Genomic DNA, 21,045 nt, shown 5'->3' with positions numbered 1-21,045 from the left:
TCTCATTGGCTCGCTATCTCGGATTATCACCCGATAATCACCTCGACGGACAAAATGGCTGCCAGTAGTCGTTTTGCCACTGTAAGTGAAGATGATTTCGCGTTGAAATGGTTTTTTTTCTCTTTTTTGAAATAATCACCTGTGTATTTATACTAAAACAATTATTCGCCTCAGGCTCAGTGATTATCGGTGAATATTCACCTCGACTTCGTCTCGGTGAATATTCACCGATAATCACTGAGCCTGAGGCGAATAATTGTTAAATAGCTGTCATAGATATTAGTTCGTATATTTGAACTGCGGAAATTGAATTACATGAGAGATGGAGATCATTCCAGTAAGCAGCACCCGTTCAAGCCAGGATTTTTTTCAGGCTTTCTTTGCACCTGCAAGAACACGAGAATACAACTTCAAAAGTGCTGGTAATTTTAAAAACGCTGCGGGCATGATTTTATACACCTGCTCAAGGTTTCAAAGGGGTAGGAACGGCCCACCAGAAAAAACCGGAGGTGTAGGGAGTAAAAATTGTCTGTGCAGCCCAAATAGCCCAATTTCGATATATTAAAACTCAGTCCTAAACAAAAGGCATCATCTTGAGGTCCTGGGGAATAAACTCATACAGATCTTTATATTCATTCCCCAGAGCCTCGAGATGATTCCTTTTGGTTTGGACTTTATTTTAATATATCGTAAACGGTCTATTGTCTGCAGGATTTTTTAAGGGAATATTTTTGGGGGAATTAGCACTCCCCTTCCCTGGTTATCTCTAATGGTCCATCGGAGTCCGGTTAAGGTGACAGAATTTTTTGGCTTCTATTAATTAAAACTGTCTTAACTTTCCTTTGCATGACCTGGTTTCATTTTTTTCTTTGGTGTTTGAAACAATAATTCCACCTGTTCATGCTATCTTCAACATGCAAAAAGGTTTTAAAAAGGAAGTCAACAGGTGGTATATCCTTTTGAATAGAAAACCATTTTTATCTTTCTAAGAACACACTAGCATTAATATTGGCACTGAGATAATTTAGTTCTTTCCTGGGGTGTACATTTTAACTTTTTTTTCAAAGAATGTTCAGTTGGAAGAAAATAATCAATCACTTTATGCATGAAATATACTCAAAGCTCCTTTAATATTTAAGCATCATGGTGTGCCTTGTGAGGTATTTTGATCCATGTCCTTCTGACACTACAATAATAATGGTTTACTTCACCTTGCAAAAACAATAATGTTTACATCTGTTGACCTGACCTTTTTCCCATTAAGATAGATATTATTTCTTTACATAAAATTAGTATGTTATTCATAAAAGTAGGGAGCAATGCAGTTGTGTATCAAACACCACATAATAATGAATTTTATTGACAGTCTTCAGTGATGTTTGGCTAAGGACCGGTTGAGTTCCTTGTAAAACAGGTAAGGAAAGTCTACTGTTCAAGATATAAAGGAACATGCTTCTAAAGTTTGTTCCTGATTACTAGCAGCAGCTATGTAAACATACATCAAAGTTTACCTGTTTTTTTGACAAAAACTCATTGTCAACCATCAACATTATCTGCATAATAAAACATGTATTTGCATATCTGATGAAAAGATTGCTGGTGGCAAAACATCTAATGACAGAAAAGAAAGATTGTTCAAAATGGCCTGTTTTAAGAGGTTTATTGACAAACCCAGCCATAGAAATCAACAAATTCCCAAACTGTAGACAAATGTACTCTGCGAGATATGGCTCTTCCTCTTACAAAAACACTAACAAATTTTCTCTTTGAAAATTAAAGATGCTTCTGGAAAACATTCTCATGTTTAAAAATTAATGAAACATTTCTATTCATTTTGTGAACTCAACTTCTCAAGATCAAAAGGCGTGGCCACCCTCCAACAAAACATTTTACCTTTGATTTTTTTGAGAGTTCAAACGTTACATGGAAATAACACAAAAATGGTATTTTAAAGTTACAAAAATTAGCTTCGAAAAAAGTCACTTCGGAGCTTGTCCAACACCAATTACAGAAGAAAATTCTTTCGTTTTTCATATCGCTTATTCATTTATTATTCATGTCGTAACTCGTTTCGAAACTGACAATTTGATTGAAACGGAAAAAGTTCTTTTTTTCGTTTTCTACATATTGACTTTGCAGTCCGGAAATCTTTCTTTGAAGGCCTTTATGCTTTGTCTCGAAATGCAAGAGCAGTCAGTAATGTCAAGAGAAGTTAAAAAAGGGAGGGAGTCGCCGATTTCCAGCAGCTGTTCTCCCTCGAAAACAATGTCGGTGAAAGAAATATCGAGACTCCATAAGCAACCAAGAAAATCAAAACACGATTTTAGTCCCTCGTACGTGACTTTGTGGCATCCATTTATGGACAAAAATGATAGATCCACGTTATAGCAAATTGTTCTTAGTCCCTCGTCTGTAATATCAGCAAATCCCAGACCTAGAGATCGAAAGTCATCATTAGCAAACTTGGCCAAAACCAGTGCTGTGTTATCAGTGATTCGGCTCGCTCCATATCTTGTCGAATTGTGAACAATAAGGCTTGAAATCTTTTCACATTGGCTCATGACAGCACTGATTCCAATATCTGAAACCTCGCTAAATTCTAGAGACAAATCCTCAAGGTAAGGCAAGTGGGTCGCGATTACAATCAAAGACACGTCTGTGATGACCCCGTTTGAGATGCTCAAGCATTTTAAATTTTGGCATAGTTGAGCGATCGTACACACCCCACCGTCTGTTAAACCCCTATTTGAATCGCAATAATCCAGGACAAAGGATTCCAGATTTAGGCAATTTACTGCCAGAGATTCAAGACCTCTGTTTGTCACCAAAACTTGGTTGTACCTTAAAGTCAAATTTGTTAGTTTGCGGCATCCAGTCGCTAAAACATGAACCATATTGTTTGTCAACACATCATCACAACTCCGTTGATTCTTCTCAAGCGATGCCTCGTAAACAATTAATGTTTCAAGCTCGGGGCATCCAGTTGAAATGGCGTTTATAGTATTTTGTGTGACAGCAATAGAATAAGCGTACAACTCTCTTACTTTAGGGTTGTTTTTCACCAAGTTTATAACAGCAGTCTCTGAAATGTTCTTGGAAGGAATCCACACCGTCTCGAGAACGTTACAATTGCGCGCCAAGGCAAAAATACCATCGTCCGTGATGAAATTACAGCCAGTCAGAACAATCTTTTTCAGCTTGGGACAGTTGTACGAAACATGCACCAGCGTATCATTTTTAACACCGGTACAATTCGTCAAAGTAACGCTTGAAATCATATTACTCTTCTGAGGGATGAGTCTTTTGATCGTGTCACCTTTTATCCTTGAAGCATGTTTCTCTCGGATGTAAACATTTTTCCACAAACTTGGATCGTAACAGAGACGATGCCACCTTGTGCAAACTCTCGTACTTCGAACGATTAGAGGATAGTCCAAATAAGAAAAAATTTGAATGATAACGGAGTCAGGTAGCGAGGCGAAAGTAGCCATGATCTCGATCTCTTTGTTGTGTGACTGATTTTTTTGTTTCGGTTTTTATTCATTGATTTTCCCGCGCATTGTTCTTGGCCTCTCTTACGCGGTACCTCGTCTTCACGTTCGCTCCCACTCCTCCTCTCGTCATCTCCTCATGGATCGATCCGTTGGAAGGAGGTTTGCCGAGCAGGAAAATGCTCACAGTCACAATTTTTTCGTCTGTCAAACAAATTGATCTTTGAATTGTACGTAAGTCGTTATTTTGAAGCCCTAGTTTGCACTGTGTATGGTTTGAATGTGATGAAACGCATTTATCAACCATCTTTCGGGACAGAATTGTTACGTGTTGAAGTGCCGTTATCTGAGACTTTAAACATTTGAGAAGTTTTTGTGAGGGAAGAAGTTGTCTTATCACGACTTATAAGGAGTGTTCTTTTTAGAATTTCAGGTGTGATGGCTTCCTCTTCTGTTTAACTCTCGGTGAGTTCGTGCAAAGTCAATTTCTACGAATTTGTGTATTTTGCGTTAAAATGGCGACCAGGGTTTAGCACAACGCTCATTTCCCACTGTCCTTTGCGGTCTCTTCCTACAGTGTATTCATTTCATAATTTTTCATTCACCATCAATTTCTTAATTTGTTAAAACTTAACTATTTTTTGATGATACCAATTCCACTTCAATCTTAAATCTGATGTTTGTACTGTTCATCTCTCCATTTGATCCTTTGCTGTGCCTATTTGACTGGCAGCTAGTCAAGGTTTTGAAATTCCTAAATGACAGGCAGTCTGGTATTCTCTCTAATGAAAAACCTTGACTCGAAACTGGTTCTCTTGTGTCACAAAAAACTACAATCTTTTCACTATCCTAACAACACAAGATAATGGATGCTTTTAAATTTCAAAGATACTTAACAACATCAAGGTCCACCCAAAAACTACGTCCCCTTTTAAACCCATTCAAACCTAAAGCACCTTCAGGCGGGAAGTAAAGTCGTCCTGCATGAGCCAGAGTAAAACCTATATAAAATCTACAAGCCTCACTTTTGGCTGAGGAACTGTGGGACTTAACATGAAACAATTTTGCTCATCAATCAGGCCATCTTCAGAGGTAAACTGTTCAACAAGATCTAGGTCCCCATGAGAACTATGTTCTCTTCAACAGCGTGTCCCCTTTTAACCTTCCCTCAAAGAGTGGCACTTAAAGATTTTACTCTGTCTAAAGCCAGATGACTTTACTTGTCAATTAGGGCTGCTTCAGAGATAAAAGGGTTTAAAAGCATCAAGATCCATCCAAAACTATGTTTTCTTTGAATTATATAGGTGCTGAATAATTCTCAATCAATGCTAACCATTTTAAAATAAACACATAGACTCAAGTAATGGTCATCAGCTTTTTCAAAATGAGTGCCAGTTGTCATGCCAAAAACCTTAACTGGTTGCTGATGCATTTAGACACTTAGTTTATTTTACTTCTCTTTCCCTTCAATGTCAACAAAAGTAACTTGTTTTATTTGTCTTGAATGATGAGGTGCATAAATTAATTCAACCATCTTTCGGGACAGAAACCAGATGTTGAAGTGCATGATCTGACTTGAGAGTATTTACTCTGAGTGTTTATGTCGACAACATTCAGCAACCTATTGAAACACATACGTTGATTTCAGGTTAAAAAGCTTCACATTTTTCCAAAGAAGTGACCTTCAGTAAGTGTACTTTACATGCCTTATTTATACTTGAAATTGTTTTCTTCCATATTTTGTTGTATTAAAGTACTGCTATGGTTTGCCATTTCTAAATTTAGGTAACCCAAACTTTTGTCCTTTTGAGGACAGACTGATAAAAATTACCTCCTCTGTGAAGCCACTTGGAATACTTTAATTTAAGGCTGGTGTATGAATACCGTAAAGACTCATGTATAAGCCGCACCTTTTTGCTTAAGTTTTGGGCCAAAAATCGTGGGTGCGACTTATACACGAGACCATTGCTTTTGGCGTAAACTAGCTTGTAGGGGTCACAAATTGAACTGAAAACCATCAGTAACTAAAGGTTAGACATTGAAACCTGTTGTTGATCACTGCTTTCGGTGGTTAGAAGTGGTGGCTCCCAAGGAGCCGTTTGTTCGCATCTTCGGGTTCTAAACCCTAATCTTGCTCGTAAGTAGTTCTTTCAAGCATTTATTTGCACTTTGTTTGAGTAGTTTAACTTCATCTGGCATGGAATCTCCATTCCTCTGCACAGCTCCTTACAATGATTTCAACTGATGCGAAAGTGAACGTTTCCATGTCCAGACTTCCCTCAGTAAGTGACTGCTTGGTTACCAAGCAAATGTTTTGCATCGTTCTCCTGCACTTTTTTTTTTTTTGCAAATTCTATCGTTTTCATTTCAACTCTGTCCGAAGATCACAACTTCACTTGACAACTGTTGTCAGTCACAGGGAATAGAGAAATTGAGCAAAAAGAAGCTTTTAAAGGTATTTTCCAAGTTGATTAACTTATTAATGTCGCTGCAAATACACAACATTAGATTTCGTGCGAACAAACGACCATCTTTTTTTACAAGAGTGCTTTTTTGGAGTTCTTATTTTTTCCAAAATCATGCTTGAAAGTTGGGGGTGCTGCTTATACACGAGTCTTTACGGTAGCCAGTGACAAAATTCAGTTTTGCTCAGATTAGCTGAAGTTTTGCATGTGGTCCAGAATGATTTAGCCTGCTTAGCAGGCGGTTTTGTGAATATTCTTTTTTTTTTGTAATTTAAAACTTTTTATTATTTTGTTACACTTAAACACATACAACGATTATGAATTACTAAAATACAAATCACACTATTAATTACAATATTAAAAACAAAATAGACTACTAATTACAACTCAGTAAATAACAATTACATGATAACACTACTACACTTACACTCTTACCATAATTTGAACAACAATGGTAAAAAGAAAAAATATATATATATTGTGAATATTCTTGCGATTAAAGCATTGAAGAGGCTTGCTGGATGTCAAGGATCAAGGTGCTCAAAAAAATGAGTGGCAATGAAAAAGAATATTACCTAGTGATTCAAATGTGCAGGTTATCTTGCATTGCATTGGTTGTATTGACGATTGAGCCACCATCCCATTCCTGATTAAGTTTCAAGAAAACAGTGTCTTTCTTTCTTGGGATGAGGTATAACAGATCCATGGCGTAAGTTGAGATGAGGAAGCTGAGAACCTTGAGTTAGTTCGAAATTGCGACCAGGTGGTTGCCAGCATGCCTAAAAATTAAGGGGAATTGAACCAGAATTTCGAAGCTTGTGACCAGCAGGCATTGGCAAGTGAGACTAAGTCCAGTCTGTTTTGAAAAACTGGGTAAGGATTACTGGTTTTCTCTTTAAAGCTCGACATGTTTATAAATGTTTTACCTAGCCAACATTCTATCCTCTTGGGAAATCTGCTTCGTATGATGCTGAAGGAAAATTTTTATGTAAAATGACAGCCACGGCAGCCTTTTCTATGTTAATGCTTGATCAGTTGTAAGTCAAATTGTTGTTTTTTCAGTCGTCCTGTTAGTAAAGAGTAGTTTTCTCTGACTGATGTTATTGTGGGCTCTTTAAAAATGCACATTCTTTCTTGTAGACAGTGCCACATCCATTTATCTTTGAAAACTGGCGTAATTTCCTTGAATAGTGGAGGGAGTCAGTAGGAGCCTTTAAAGGCTCACCTTCATCCGACAGGCTTTTCGACCGTTTGTTTTTGTTATGGAAATTCGTATTTCTTATCGCAGTGATCTAATTGGATGAATCTCGGATTCGGGTGGAATTTTCATATATGACAATTTTATTGTTCCGAGGCATGCAATGCCTGTCGGTTGAAGGTGGGCCTTTAACTAAAATATTGGTGATTTGTAACATTGACTGACTTTGTGAGAACTTTCAATGTTCCTAATTTTACAAGGTGTTTCTGGAAACGAGATTTTATCACCAGGCAATTAAAATAAAATTTTAGCACCCACTCAAAAACTTAATTTGGACCATGCAACACAAAACAAGTCCCAAAATTATTGTGGATACTAGAAGACTGCTTAGTGCATCTATAGACCACTGCACTTTTAAACCTGAGTTTGATGGCCACTCACCCTGGAGGCAGCTGAGTTCAAACACAGCTACAAACTTTCATAGACAGCAAAGGTTGTGACAAGCCTGCACTGACATTGTGTTTTTGAGCTCAGGTGCATTTACACCACTAAGCTAGTAGAGCACTAAAATCGCAGACTAGTATTAAGGCTCATGCAAGGTTACTGCTACTGTGGCCGATAAATCCTGACAACCCAGCCATGAGCTTCCAGTCAGGGGAAATTGTGGGATGAATGTAGAAGAAACCCTAAAACTCTCTATTAAATATAATAATCTGCCACTGTGCCACAATTTAGCTAACAAACTCCTGAAGTACTGTCTCTCGAAAATAGAAAATGAAACCCCTGACAACAACTGGCAACTCATACCCTGTTTTTAACTCTGGTAAACCGGGTCTACTGCAAATACCAAGAGGCAACGGAATGTTTTTGCAGTGGTTACTGGTAGTGTCCCTGAAATTTGTACTCCACAATGGAGTACAGAAACAGAAACTTTCACAACATTCTCACCTAGGAACCATTTTTGTCATACATGTCCAAAAAAAATCACTTGATGCATTTTTGCAATTATTATTCATTTACTGTGTTGCATAATAATATTTCTATCCTTCACTTTTATGGAAACCAAAATGTTTTTCTTTCAGTTGTAAACCACAATGTCTGACATGGATGATGACTTCATGTGTGACGATGAAGAAGAGTATGACTTGGAGTACTCAGAAGACAGTGCCTCCGAACCTGATGTTGACTTAGAAAACCAATACTACAACTCCAAAGCCCTAAAGGAAGATGACCCTAACTCTTCCTTGCAGAGCTTCCAGAAAGTATTGGACCTTGAGACAGAAAAGGGAGAATGGGGCTTTAAAGCTCTTAAACAAATGATCAAGATAAACTTCAAACTTGGAAATTATGAGGAGATGATGACCAGATACCAGCAGTTATTGACTTACATCAAGAGTGCCGTCACACGAAACCACTCTGAGAAGTCGATCAATTCTATTCTGGATTACATCTCTACCTCAAAACAGATGGAACTGCTGCAGAATTTTTACGAAACAACTCTAGAGGCACTGAAAGATGCTAAGAATGATAGACTGTGGTTCAAGACCAACACTAAGCTTGGGAAACTGTACTTTGACAGAGCAGAGTTCACCAAACTAGCAAAGATCCTGAAACAGCTGCACCAGTCGTGTCAGACTGATGAGGGAGAAGATGACTTGAAGAAAGGTACTCAACTCCTTGAAATATATGCTTTAGAGATACAGATGTACACAGCTCAGAAAAACAATAAGAAGCTGAAAGCTTTGTATGAACAGTCCCTTCACATAAAGTCTGCCATCCCGCATCCATTGATCATGGGGGTCATCAGGGAATGCGGTGGAAAGATGCACTTGCGAGAAGGGGATTATGAAAAGGCACACACTGATTTCTTTGAAGCTTTTAAAAATTACGACGAATCTGGCAGTAGTAGACGGACAACTTGCTTAAAGTATCTTGTGTTGGCTAACATGCTCATGAAGTCTGGGATTAATCCATTTGATTCTCAAGAAGCAAAACCTTACAAAAATGATCCGGAGATCCTGGCTATGACAAATCTTGTCAGTGCTTATCAGAATGATGACATAAATGAATTTGAAAAGATTCTGAAAACCAATCGGAAGAATATTATGGATGATCCATTCATACGGGAGCACATTGAGGATTTGTTACGGAACATTCGAACGCAGGTCCTTATAAAGTTGATCAAGCCATACACCAGGATTCACATTCCATTTATATCAAAGGAGCTGAATATTGATACAGAAGAGGTGGAAAGTCTTCTTGTATCCTGCATTCTTGACAATACTATTCATGGCCGCATTGATCAAGTCAACCAGCTTTTGGAACTCAACAGAACAACACAGAGTGTTGACAGATTTACAGGCTTAGATAGGTGGACCACTCAGTTGAACACTCTTCATACTGCAGTTGTGAACAAGATTGCGTAGACTCTAACAGCAGTAGTTTGTACAGAGGATGCAAAATGTGCCGAAAAGCAGTTATTCGTAATACCAGTTTCAAATACAGCAATAAAAAAGTAGAAAAAACGAGAAACCATTGGACATATTTTGTTCCTGGAAAGTTTGATGTTTTGAGTGATTGTGATGTTTGTGTCAACACCAAACGTTTGCATGTAATGCCTGTACAATGTATGTATGCCTTTGCTCAATGAATTTATTAACAAAACATTGCAAGAGTAGTATCAAGAGCTTGGAAATGAGAAATCAAATCAAGTTAATTATTGCATGTGAAGCAGTAATTTTACTGTGAAACTTAGGGAAACTGTCGACACTGAAGAATGTTACACAAAATGTTCTTTTGCTATGGACCAATCACGGTATTTAGACTTCTCAAATATAAATACTTCCTGTAAATTACAATGCCGAGTTGAGTTTGAATTTTTGACATTCATAATTTGGTAATCAGTAATACCGGTAATCAAACATGTTAGATTACGCTTTGTTTTTATCTGTTCATTAAATGAATAATGCAAGATACTGCATTATGTGAATTGTTGAAAGGAGTCACGTTTAAGGCGTGTGAGAGCGCGTAGAAACAGCGGGAAAAATCTGCGCTTGAACAACTGCGAATTAAAAAGGTTTTAATATGAGGTGTAAAGTTTGCTAATTCGCCGCACTGTCATGCTAAATTTACTGTTTTCGATGAAAACTGGGTAAAAATCTAAATGAGTAGTCTAGTTCACACATTCCTGACAACTCACAGAGATCATACGAAATACAATATGGCACAAAGCTATTTGTATTTAACTTTTGGCGACTTCCAACGTCTCCAAACTTGAAGAGATTGGCCATTTTTTTTTCAAGTTTCAATTCATTTCTATCCCCTCCATCCTTGGCTGCTTCAATGGCCATTGGTTAAAAAAAACTACAACATTGTTCGTTGGTCTTCATTGATGCAAAGACGTCTTTTAGTGTTAAATTTTGTTTAAAATAGCGTGACACTGCCCCTTTAAGGCCCGGACAAACTGCTCCAACATTCGTTGGATTTTGTAGAGCGATGTTGATTACCCTGGGTGCCAGAGGAATCTTTTTTCCAAGGTCCGGAAGGCAAAGAGCCAAAGACAGGTAAAAAATGAAAACAATTGCTCTGGCACCCAGGGTAAATGTTCACTGGTGGGGTGGGCAAATGGTGTGAATTTGTTACTATGGATACGGATATAAATACCGATTAGTGCGCAAGCGCATACCAAACAATGCTGAAAATGGGGGGCAATTGGGGCAATTCCAGATTTTGTTTCATGCCTCCACAACGCTTTTCAGGTCTCAGGAATGCTGAACTGAAAATGGCGTTTTAATGGCAAAATTGGGACCTCCTTCAGAGATCACCCCAGCGATACTTGCCTTCCAAACCGATGGCGTTGAAAGTTACTAAGGTGCACAACCCCCCCCCCCCCCCCCCCCCACCCCCTACTTTTTTTAATGGCTGGCCATTCCGTCCCTGTCAAGGTCGGGTGGGTCGTTAAGCTCAGAGTTAAACAGCAACACCAAGCTACTCTAAAATCTGAGTGTAAGTAAAGATATGGTGATATCCGAAGTAATACCTAAACAAGGCTACATCACTCAGTGTTTGCCAGCTTGATGTATTAGCCAGAAGAAATCTAGCGTGAATCTGGAATGTCCGATGAAAAGTCACTCATTCATTAAGGCATTCCAATTGCTCTCAATTTTCGATGATCTTCTCCTTTTGAAATCATACTAAAACAATCGATTATTAAGCATAATCATTAGGGTACGTATGTGGGATATTCAACTGAAGAAATATGTCATTTAATTTAGATGTCATATGATTCTCCCGTATGCACTGTCAACTTCACATTAGTTCCGTACAAACTCAGGGCTGGGTAGAACTCTCCAGATATCCCCACAAATGTTGGTCCATTTGGTCTGGATTGATCTGTCAGGAGCTTGCCTTGATGAGAGAGAAAAGTGGATAAACAAATTGCCGCAAACAGAAAATAGAGCGACTTTTATATGACCTTGAAAAATAAACGTAACAACAGAACGTAAACAAAAATAGGCCACTTCGGAAAATACCATAAACTCTTTGTTTCCAGTTTCTCTTGGGACTTACAATGGTCCCAAGAGAAAACAAAAACAATGCTTATGCAAAATTTTGGGGGATAAACAAAGAGTATTATGGCATTTTCCGAAGTGACCTATGCAAAACATTTAATTGGCTTATCGAACAAAAACAAACGAGCTTGAATTTTCATTGGCTTAGAGAACGAGGATGCAACTTCATGGAAATTTCTGGAAAGCAATCGGCATTTCGCTTTGACGTCATTTGGAATGCAGTAATGTGATTAGGCAATCGAACTGTTTACTGCCCGTATTAGGAGTTTCCTTCGCGGGAATATTTAATGTTGCCAAACCGTGATTGTTCCGTGAAACAAACTGCGAACACTTTTCAAGGTCATACGAAAGACGCTCTAACCCCACCGAAACCATTTTCGCCAGAAAGCAGTTTCATAAGGTAATATAAGCATATAGCTAAACCAAGAAATGCATTTCGTTTCTAGTAGAGTTTTCGTATTGGCTTTAAAGAGGAATTGAAACTGCAAAATCAAGGTTGCATGTTCTTTCGAAAAATCAAGCTTTCGGGCAACATTCCCTAACCCATACATCCGTATCCATCCGTTCTCTTTATGAACACTGGAACTTTTATAAGCAAATCGCGTTTCACTCACCGTTAAGATACAGGTTTAAGAAGTGTTCATCCAAATTTAGGAGCACTCCAATATTAGCATGGGTCAGTTCCTTAGATGACCTTTTGATTTGAAGTCGGTTCCTGGTGTTTGAGCATGACGCATTTGGATGTTCGTTGATTTGCACAGCAAAAGAATCTGTATCTTCTCCTAAAATGGGATCCTCTATGACCTGACGAGCGATACCTACGCCTGTGTAAGAACGATAGATTGTAAATACCCTTGATAAGTCTGAGGTGAAAGTTGTCAACAGGTTCTTAGACAAATCATATCAGGTTCCCACCTTGGTCTAATATTTTTCGACTTCCATCTGTGGGCCCTCGTATGAGCTTGAAAGAGTAATGATTGTCAAATCCGTCTTTCTTTTCTAGGGATTCCTTAGTATTTTCACTGGCGACCCAAACTCATAATTCGATTGGTCAGTCAACGTAACGATTTGTAGGGTTTATAGGTTAAACAGCCTTGCATTATTAAACAGCCTTGCATTATTATTTTGTTTTTAGTCTACAACTGAATATTTGCTGGTTAGATCTCCCACGATCCGGCACTTCTATTTGTTCAGCTGGCCTTTGCATAAAAAATTGCGCACAAGTACGTTTTATTTTATATGGAAAACATGAAATGCCGAAAAAAATCGGCTCAGTAATTCTAGTTTACAGCGACAAACCCAAATAAAATAGATTGACTTATTTTACCGCACCTTGTGTTCTTGTGTCGATTTGAGGAGTTCTGGGCTAGTTTTGAAAATTGCTCCTATCCTTCATTAATTCCCATATAAACCCTACAAAACGTTACGTTGACTGATGATGGTTTGCGTGGGTCGCATACTCAAAGCGTATTGTCAGTTCTCTCTTTCGTTAGCATTTTAAACTGCTCTTTAATTTTATAATTAATGTTTCTTTGCTTTCCTTGGGGCAATAATTTTGTCAAAGACTTGTCAAAGATTGGCCCTGCCTAGCTTCGCACTTTACCGGCTATTGTCTTTATTGTGCAATTATGAGTTACCAGGGTTGCTATTTTAACAACCACTGGGGGTGGGATATTTTCCTCGAGATTCACCTCCGTGTAGCAATCACAGATTAGGTAAGAGAAATCAGCCACAATAAATGAAAGGTTTTACAATTGAACCCACTGAGAACTCGGAAAAATCCGAACCCCAGATGGAATTCGAATCCACGACCCTCCGTGATCTAGTAGGATACTCAACTACAATAAAAAATATGATATTATCTATCTAAACTACAATGGCTCGTAAGCGATGTTTATTCCATCTTCTTCGTTGGTTCTCTATATCCCCAAAATAGGTTTATAACATTCCTCCATAGAACTTATCAGGAACGAAAGTGAAATACATTGTCCTTCCACGGAAGGAAGCGGCGAAAACGTTGGGCTTCGTGAGGCGTTCTTTTATAATTCCGTTAAGAGTTCTCTGGTCTGAAAAACAAGCATTAAAAACCTCGTCGTAAAGTCCATGACTTGAAGCAAAAGGTGTTTTAATCGTAAGAAATATCTAATCTTCCAAAAGGAGACTGCACTGGCCAAATATCTGTTATACAAATACAATAGACCTTATTCACAAATGGAGGTCAATTTATAATTCTTTTGTCCAAGTGCAAATTAGCCTACCAAGCCTCGATACCATACAGTGAATTGAAAAGAATTCTTGCTCTAAAATGAGGCTTGGTAGGCTAATTTGCACTTGGACAAAATAATTATTAATGTGACCGCCATTTATGAGTAAGGTCTATACACCTTTTTAGGAACCGGTGACACATGCGCACAGCCTTGTACTAGTCTTGTTCCGAGATTCCCTCTTACCCCGCCCTGAAAATGGGTCTGGAACCCAGGCGGGAAAAGAGAGAGTCCTGAATTACTTGCAGGCGCATGCTCGGAATGACGCCATTTTTCCCCCCAAAACTGGGGAAAAAACCATATTTGGAAAAAGATCCCTTATTTGGGCACAGTTTATTCCGAGTGCTTTTACACTGGATACATGGGGATAATGTGAAAGGAAATTATAACGCCAAGTCTCTGGAGGCAATTGATTTCGCGTTTAAGAAATGCCACTTTACCTTTGTGCCTGAGGCGGAACAACTGCAAGCTATTCATACAGTCGTTACCAGTAATGATGGTTTTGTTAAACCTGCAACAGGATTTGGCAAGTCTGTTTGCTACATGGTTGTTCCTTTAATATGTTTGCGATTTTCTTCGATCCGAGTCCGATGTTAATTGTAAATCAGTCCTTCTTATGGTGAGTCCTAATAGTGGAAGATCAGATGGATGACATACGAAAGTATGGAACTTCGTGCCTGAAACCCAACTGAACTGCTGCATGATGCTGGCGAAGAAAAAAATATCAAATTTTGATTTAATTGCTCTCCCGATACGCCTTGAAACTTACAAATATACTGTATAGGTTGTGGATGTGAATCGCTTAACGAAGACTAATAGATCTCCTGCTGGAACTCTTGTTTATTGTTCATTATTTATTGTTCATTAATTCTGTCGATCTAGTTATGTGATAACTGCACTGATCTAGTGGACAAATATTTGAGTTGCACAGTAATAATTGTGAAACTGTGATTGTTTCAGGAGTTTAGGCCTACCAATTTTTTTTCAAAATCGTGGACAAATTGTTTGGATACCCAACCTAAAACAGTCGGGTAAAAAGTGTCAATACTCTCAGTTTTATCAGGAATAATACACAAACACCGGTGACAAACAGAGTATTTTTTTTTTGAGTAATTAGAGTAGAGTAATTTACTCAGACTATTAATTTTTCGTTAGAATAATTTTTCAAAGCACTCGTTGAATTAAATCTTTCTTTCCTTACAACGACTTAGGGCTGTGGCCAAATGGGTAAGGTTTTATGTAGAGCTACCTGTTGAGACTGCAATGATTTTTATACCGGAAAAATTAAAAGACGACTGCATGACAGAAAACTGAGCATTATTCCTGATAAAGTTGGATAAAAAGTTAAACGAAATTGAATCACAACCTGGACTATTTCTTCTTTACATACCAGTTTGTGTTGATAACGCAATGATGAAGCAATAATGTTCCTATTAAATTTATACATATATACGCACAGTCAAACATCGATTATTCGGACGTGACAATTAATTAATTGTCACGATCTTATTTTTCTGGTCAAAATTTGTTCGTGCATATTAATTAATAAGGATGAAAAATGCTTCTTAAAAGTGTGTGTCACCTTGCTTTTATTGTTGCTACTTAAAAGCACTTTCCTTCTGAAACTCATTGTTGAAGGTAAAGTGCTGCAGATAATATAAAATTCTGACTCCGAGCTGTTTTGTCGCTTAGTGAAATCCTATGCTATATTTACTAGTTCAGCCTTTGCATCGATTTATTGCGATCTTCTCTCTCAGTCGTTACATTTATTCGGCAATAATTTTCCAACATCACTGCGATCGGGGTTTTTTCTCCTCGTTTGGTCAAGACGAGGCATAATTTGGATGTTCCCTTTCCTGACACTGCAAATCACACAGTAATTTTTGTCGGAGTTTCAAGGTTCTCTTTATTTACATATCCAGCCTGACATCTAATGCAATATGATTGGCTCATTTCGAGCATGCGCCTGCAAGTAATTCAGGACTCTCTCTTTTCCCGCCTGGGTTCCAGGCCCATTTTCAGGGCGGAGTAAGAGGGAGTCTCGGGACAGGACTAAGCCTTGTACTTGTGAATATCCTTTGCTGACCGTTGATTAGCCAGCCACTTCATTTGCCGTGAACTTACCAATGATGGAGAGCTTTTTATGAGAGTTGAATTCATCCACATGTACTCTCCAATAATGGCAGGCAGAATCTAACTTGACATTGCCAAGAATAAATGTGTACATGGGACTCTTTAGACTCACTGTACAGTTCTCGTTAGAAAGTTCCAAGTCATGATTTGCTGATGTTGGATCCAACTGGAAGTACAATCCTGTAAAAGGGCATAATGGAATAACACCTTAGTCAGCGATCGTTCACTTGTGGACGCGAGCTGCAAATCATTACCATTTAAATTGAAACGTAGTGAGAGCCTTTAAAAAAAAATTCAACTTTCATGCCTCGTCAATTTCTGCAATAGACTTCAGGGACCACGATTTTGTACATTTTTCCTGTATTTTTCTACTTACGTCAGTTGTATGTGTTGTTTGTTCTATATTCTTACACTTGATCTTTAATTTAGGCGTATTATAGAATGTGTCTTAAGGAATTTTACTCCAATTTTATGCATTTATATTGACGTTACAGAAACAGGACCCCATTAACTGCACTGTTTTAAACATTATCGTGCATAATTGAAGGTTTATGTAATAACTACAGCTGCTCCGACCCAGTACTGTACTCTATCATGTAAAATACCCGATTGATATTCTCAATTGGAAGGATGAATTATGCTCTATTTGTTGTAATATATTGGGCCTCCCTACGAGCTCCTGGCCTCCCCTTATATCTCTAGTCAAAAAGGACGGCTCATAACATTGCCGAATGTTACAAGGCAGCGTGATATCCTCTCTATATTGCATAAGCACGGATAAATATAAATGTCGATGGTACCTTAGCGTTTATTTCTGACTTGGTATCCAATATATAAAATGAAATTTTCTCCGTTAGTGACAGCAGAGATAATTTAAGTATCCGGCTCTGTTTTTTCGTATAGAACATAATTTGGAATGTTAAACGTTTAATTTGGACGCAGCCAAAACCACGAGGCGCTCTGCGCTTGTGGTTGTGACTCGCCGAGTAACGGCTGAATAATGAAGCGGAAAAGAACAACGACTTCTGACAACCAGGTTGGGATAGTCACTAAAGAATGCCGCCATATTCACAATTTTACCCGGTACCTTTATCTAGTGACTTGATCAGGCAACTTCTTGCAATTGGTGGGAATGTTAAACGAATTTCTTGCAAATTGAATACCTTTTGGAGTGGACATGACAAGTTCCTCGCTCGGGCTCCCTTCTCCGGTGGGGTTAACACCAAAGACACGCGAAATGATCTTCATGCTGTAAGGAACACTGTACAATGCGTACTCTCGCGCGGGGCCCTCGTAAAGCCGTTTAAACTTGCGATCTTTCTTTCTTCGTCCCTCAAAATCGGAGGTCTTTACTATGTCCACCTCAAGTACGTAAAAATCCACGCAGCTCTTGGTGTTTGGAGGAAGCCAGCCAAGCAACGCTGTAGTGTTATTGACTTTGCACCTGGCTTTGTTGAACACTGGCTGGTCTGAGTTCAGTAAAGAATGAAAAAATAATACGGTGCTATAAATAATTTGAGATAAAGCTCTTATAAATGCTGGTGTTTGTATTTGGTCAAGGTATTTGGATCTTAAGTGGCAGCTGGACAGAAAGTTGCCTGCGGTAACGCGTGATCTATAAGGTAATCGGGATACCCTAATCAGAAAGTTCTGATTGACTAGTGGAATCCAGGAATCCTATTTTATTCACTGAGATTTAACTCGGATTTCAAATTTCCAATTCCTGGAATCCATTAAAAAAACGATGTGCAATAGTTTATCTAAGTATGATAAAACTACTTTGTGGACTAAAAGGTAACGAGGACTTAATTCGGTGATGGAATTGTGCGAAGACTCGTAATTACTAAAAAAACATATGTACCCCAAAAGAAAATTGTGGATGCACGTGTTCCGGTGATTATTGCCCTTGCCTTATTCAATGTCTGAGGATCATCTTCATAATCCCTCTGAAACCGTCCCTGTCCTCTGTTCGTACTACTTAATTGGTGGGGACGAGCAAAACAGTATTCCGGAAATAGTGTGCGCGAGAAAGAGTACTGAGGAGAGGGAAGTCGTCCCAGTACTCTAACGGTTTTTTTTCTCGCGCACGCTTTTTCCTCGATCCAGATTTTTTTTTCGATCGTTCCCACCAACTCTGAGCCTGGGACAGGCTACCTCCGTACCGGCAAAAGGGCTACAGTTTTAAAACTTATTGTAGAATGTGGGCTGAGTTTCAGTCGATCTCAACCTGACTCGAGGGTTTTTCTCCGGGTACTCCGGTTTTCCTCCCTCATCAAAATCGACTCACAGCTAATTAACATCTAGCTGTGGTGCTGTGCTCCGACATCAAACATGGACTGTATAGCGACAGCCAGAGGTGCCTTTGTATGCTTTCAGCCCGATGTCGTGAGCCGCGCCCTTCGCAATTCAGTCCTCGACTGCAAGTAAGGGTGATCAGCAATAGCAATATTTATAGCAATAGCAATATAAATACCATTCATGCGGCATTTTTAAAAAAATGCAGTCCTAAATATGTTTACCTGGCGCTAAAGGTGTTGCTATTCCAGTGGCTATACTCATCTCCACCTTGGAACCATAAAGGCACAGACCCGCACACATCTCACCGCTCAGCCCCTTGAAAGTAGGACCCTTGGGACGACCGATATCTGTTTGAAGCTCGCCGTCAAGGTAAATGTTAAGGAACTGGTTTTTTAAGTCCAGTAAAACTCCAAAGCTGCTTTCTTTCAAGTCTTTTGCCTTTCTCTTGATCTGTATCTTGTGCTTGGTGTTTTCGGTCCGAGCTGTTGCACCTTCAAACACTTGAAGCGCGTACGAGCTGGAATTATTACCCAGAATTGAGTCTTGGGAGATTTTCTTGGCAACACCTTAGAGGTGAATCGAGAAAAGTAAAGGTGCAGACAGTACTACATTTATCTTGCTTCTAGTAGAGTATAAATACTGGTGAATCTTGTGGTTTTTAATTGAGCAGGTATAAAGACAACGCAGAGATCGCTTTTATTTTGTTCTGTTGCACATAGCGATAAGCTTAAAAATATATGTTCCATTCTCAGGCAATCTGATCATTTCACTTGCGTTTTCCCGTGAAAGTCCTGGGGCTGCATGCATTTGATTTGCACAGAGATTGGATCATTCGATCGCCTGCGCCACGATTGGCCGAAGTTCTTTTAACCGAACTGCAATTTTGTTTTGCGTCATTTAATTTAATCTCAGCAAGAAGCCATCAGCCAAGAGTAAGATTTACCCAGATTGGCCTAATCCCTATCAGCGTCAGGAAAGTGTCTATTTTTAAAAACCAAGTTCTGCCGGTCTCGTCCTCAGAGGCCGCGATTCTTTTGGTCAGCACCAAGAATAACGCACTCTGGCTGGTTCCGAGCCACGAAGTCCGCGAATCACGGACTTCCGGCTCGTCTGCGCAATCTCAGAAATTTGAAACAATTAGTAGCAATCAACGGTTACTAAAAAAGACCCACACAGGGACTGCGTGTATTTCGGAACCAGCCAGAGGTTGATATTCTTGGTGCTGACCGAAAGAATCGCGGCCTCTGGGAATGAGAATGAGGTTTTGCGGGAAAAATAAACAATAGACCAAATGGCTAACTCAGCTTGTACCCAATTCAAACCCTTTGAGAATAAAACTTTTTATTACAGGCATTTTAATATCATTTAAATGTCAATGCTACATTATAGTGCAAACACAATACACAAAAAATCTTAACCCCGGGAGATTTGAATTGGATGCAAAATTTAGTCTCTTGTTTATTTTCACGCAAAACTTGGTTTAAAAATAGATACTTTTTTTACGCTGATGGGGCCGAACCTGATCCCAGATTCTTACTTTTGGGTAAATGGACCCTTATTCTTAGTCATATGATTTCCGCGCTTCCGCTTTAGGTAACCTCGCTTACTATTGCAGGGAACGACTGGTACCGAGCTTCGTTTTTTTGCGACACATCATATCACCAGAAGTTGGTATCACGATTTCCTGCTTCGCATTTTACATTTTGGGATGTAGGATCTTTTAAGAGTTATAAGAGAATATCAACATGCAATCGTTTACCAACAGCAATAAAGGCGTTCTCTCCTTTGAAGCTGTCAATGTTTACCATCCAAAAATGGCAGCCATCAACAAGGAATGCTGTTCCATACGCATTTGCGTGTATCACGTCTGTCTGTTTTACTGTGAGATCATCACGAGATAAACGAAGAGATTCATGCAAGGAATCCTTGTCCAACTTGAAAATCACACCTAAATTAAAGGGAAGAAATTTGTGGTTGTAATGTAAGAGAGGTTTAGCAACGGGTTTACGGCGAAGCTTCTGCTCGATATAGCAGCTTGAAATTTTCTTGCGCTTATTTAACTCCCTTTTTTGGTAAATCGCTCGATATCTGTTGATAACAGCTGAGGCAAAAGATGGGAGTGAACTGATTAATCGTATTTCTTTGAGTATTGGCAAAACAAATTCCAGCTTGACTCCTGTCATTTCCGTATACTTGATGCTAAATTTCTCTTTTAATTCCAATAATAATAAAGTGCCGCCGGTTACCAATAACGTCCCTTCCATTTGGTGCCGAATAGAGAAGACAGAATATAAATCATAACACACGGAGCTACAACATGATCATGTCAATCTTTCAATTTTATTTGGCCTCAAGCATGAGGATTTTTTTTGCTGTTGCTCAGTTTGGTATACCTACAGACAGTAGAGCACAGTAGTTTTGACACGTGAAACAGTGACATCATACCCACAGACAATACCATAGTTAATAGAGGGGAATGGTTATAAAAGCCAACAAATTTCTTTGTTGTAGGTTTTTTATTGTTCGCTTTTTTGGCCTTGACAATGCACAAAACACAATAGTTGTTTACTCCGTACTGAGGAACTAACCAATAGAAACGTGTTGGTTACGTAATTCATGCATAGT

At 38.8% G+C, this 21,045-nt stretch overlaps 3 protein-coding genes across 4 annotated transcripts in view; 1 reads left to right on the top strand and 2 right to left on the bottom strand.

Moving 5' to 3' along the window:
* Window positions 1-465: 465 nt before the first annotated feature.
* LOC137978390 (F-box/LRR-repeat protein 20-like) lies at window positions 466-3,623 on the bottom strand. The gene has a single exon (XM_068825278.1). The coding sequence runs from the start codon at window positions 3,489-3,491 to the stop codon at window positions 2,121-2,123; it is 1,371 nt and encodes a 456-aa protein (XP_068681379.1). The 5' UTR covers window positions 3,492-3,623; the 3' UTR covers window positions 466-2,120.
* Window positions 3,606-10,152, top strand: LOC137978391 (COP9 signalosome complex subunit 2). 2 transcript variants are annotated; one of them, XM_068825279.1, is made up of 4 exons: window positions 3,606-3,721; window positions 3,917-3,956; window positions 5,140-5,178; window positions 8,237-10,152. In XM_068825279.1, the coding sequence occupies exon 4, from the start codon at window positions 8,249-8,251 to the stop codon at window positions 9,578-9,580; it is 1,332 nt and encodes a 443-aa protein (XP_068681380.1). In that variant the 5' UTR covers window positions 3,606-3,721; window positions 3,917-3,956; window positions 5,140-5,178; window positions 8,237-8,248; the 3' UTR covers window positions 9,581-10,152. The 2 variants fall into 2 exon arrangements, with proteins under 2 accessions (XP_068681380.1, XP_068681381.1); XM_068825280.1 differs by having other exon boundaries at window positions 3,640-3,725.
* A 901-nt stretch (window positions 10,153-11,053) lies between these two features.
* Window positions 11,054-21,045, bottom strand: part of LOC137978384 (E3 ubiquitin-protein ligase TRIM9-like) — a 20,551-nt gene continuing 10,559 nt past the window's right edge. Inside the window, exons 10-15 of the mRNA XM_068825271.1 lie at window positions 20,180-20,368; window positions 18,642-18,986; window positions 17,286-17,591; window positions 16,114-16,302; window positions 12,340-12,549; window positions 11,054-11,561 (exon numbers count right to left, since the gene is read on the bottom strand). Coding sequence (XP_068681372.1) covers window positions 11,425-11,561; window positions 12,340-12,549; window positions 16,114-16,302; window positions 17,286-17,591; window positions 18,642-18,986; window positions 20,180-20,368 — 1,376 coding nt within the window. The 3' untranslated portion in view covers window positions 11,054-11,424. The remainder of the gene's footprint in view (window positions 11,562-12,339; window positions 12,550-16,113; window positions 16,303-17,285; window positions 17,592-18,641; window positions 18,987-20,179; window positions 20,369-21,045) is intronic.

The sequence above is a fragment of the Montipora foliosa genome, chromosome 12 (assembly GCF_036669935.1).
Source record: "Montipora foliosa isolate CH-2021 chromosome 12, ASM3666993v2, whole genome shotgun sequence".
NCBI classification, from domain to species: Eukaryota; Metazoa; Cnidaria; class Anthozoa; order Scleractinia; family Acroporidae; genus Montipora; species Montipora foliosa.
The sequence above is the reverse complement of the archived record's forward strand: the minus strand, read 5'-3'. Positions and strand labels throughout refer to the sequence as shown.

Excerpts from the sequence above, each read along its gene's own strand:
- LOC137978390 (XM_068825278.1), bottom strand. The coding sequence starts at position 3,491 with ATGGCTACTTTCGCCTCGCTACCTGACTCCGTTATCATTCAAATTTTT.
- LOC137978391 (XM_068825279.1), top strand. The coding sequence starts at position 8,249 with ATGTCTGACATGGATGATGACTTCATGTGTGACGATGAAGAAGAGTAT.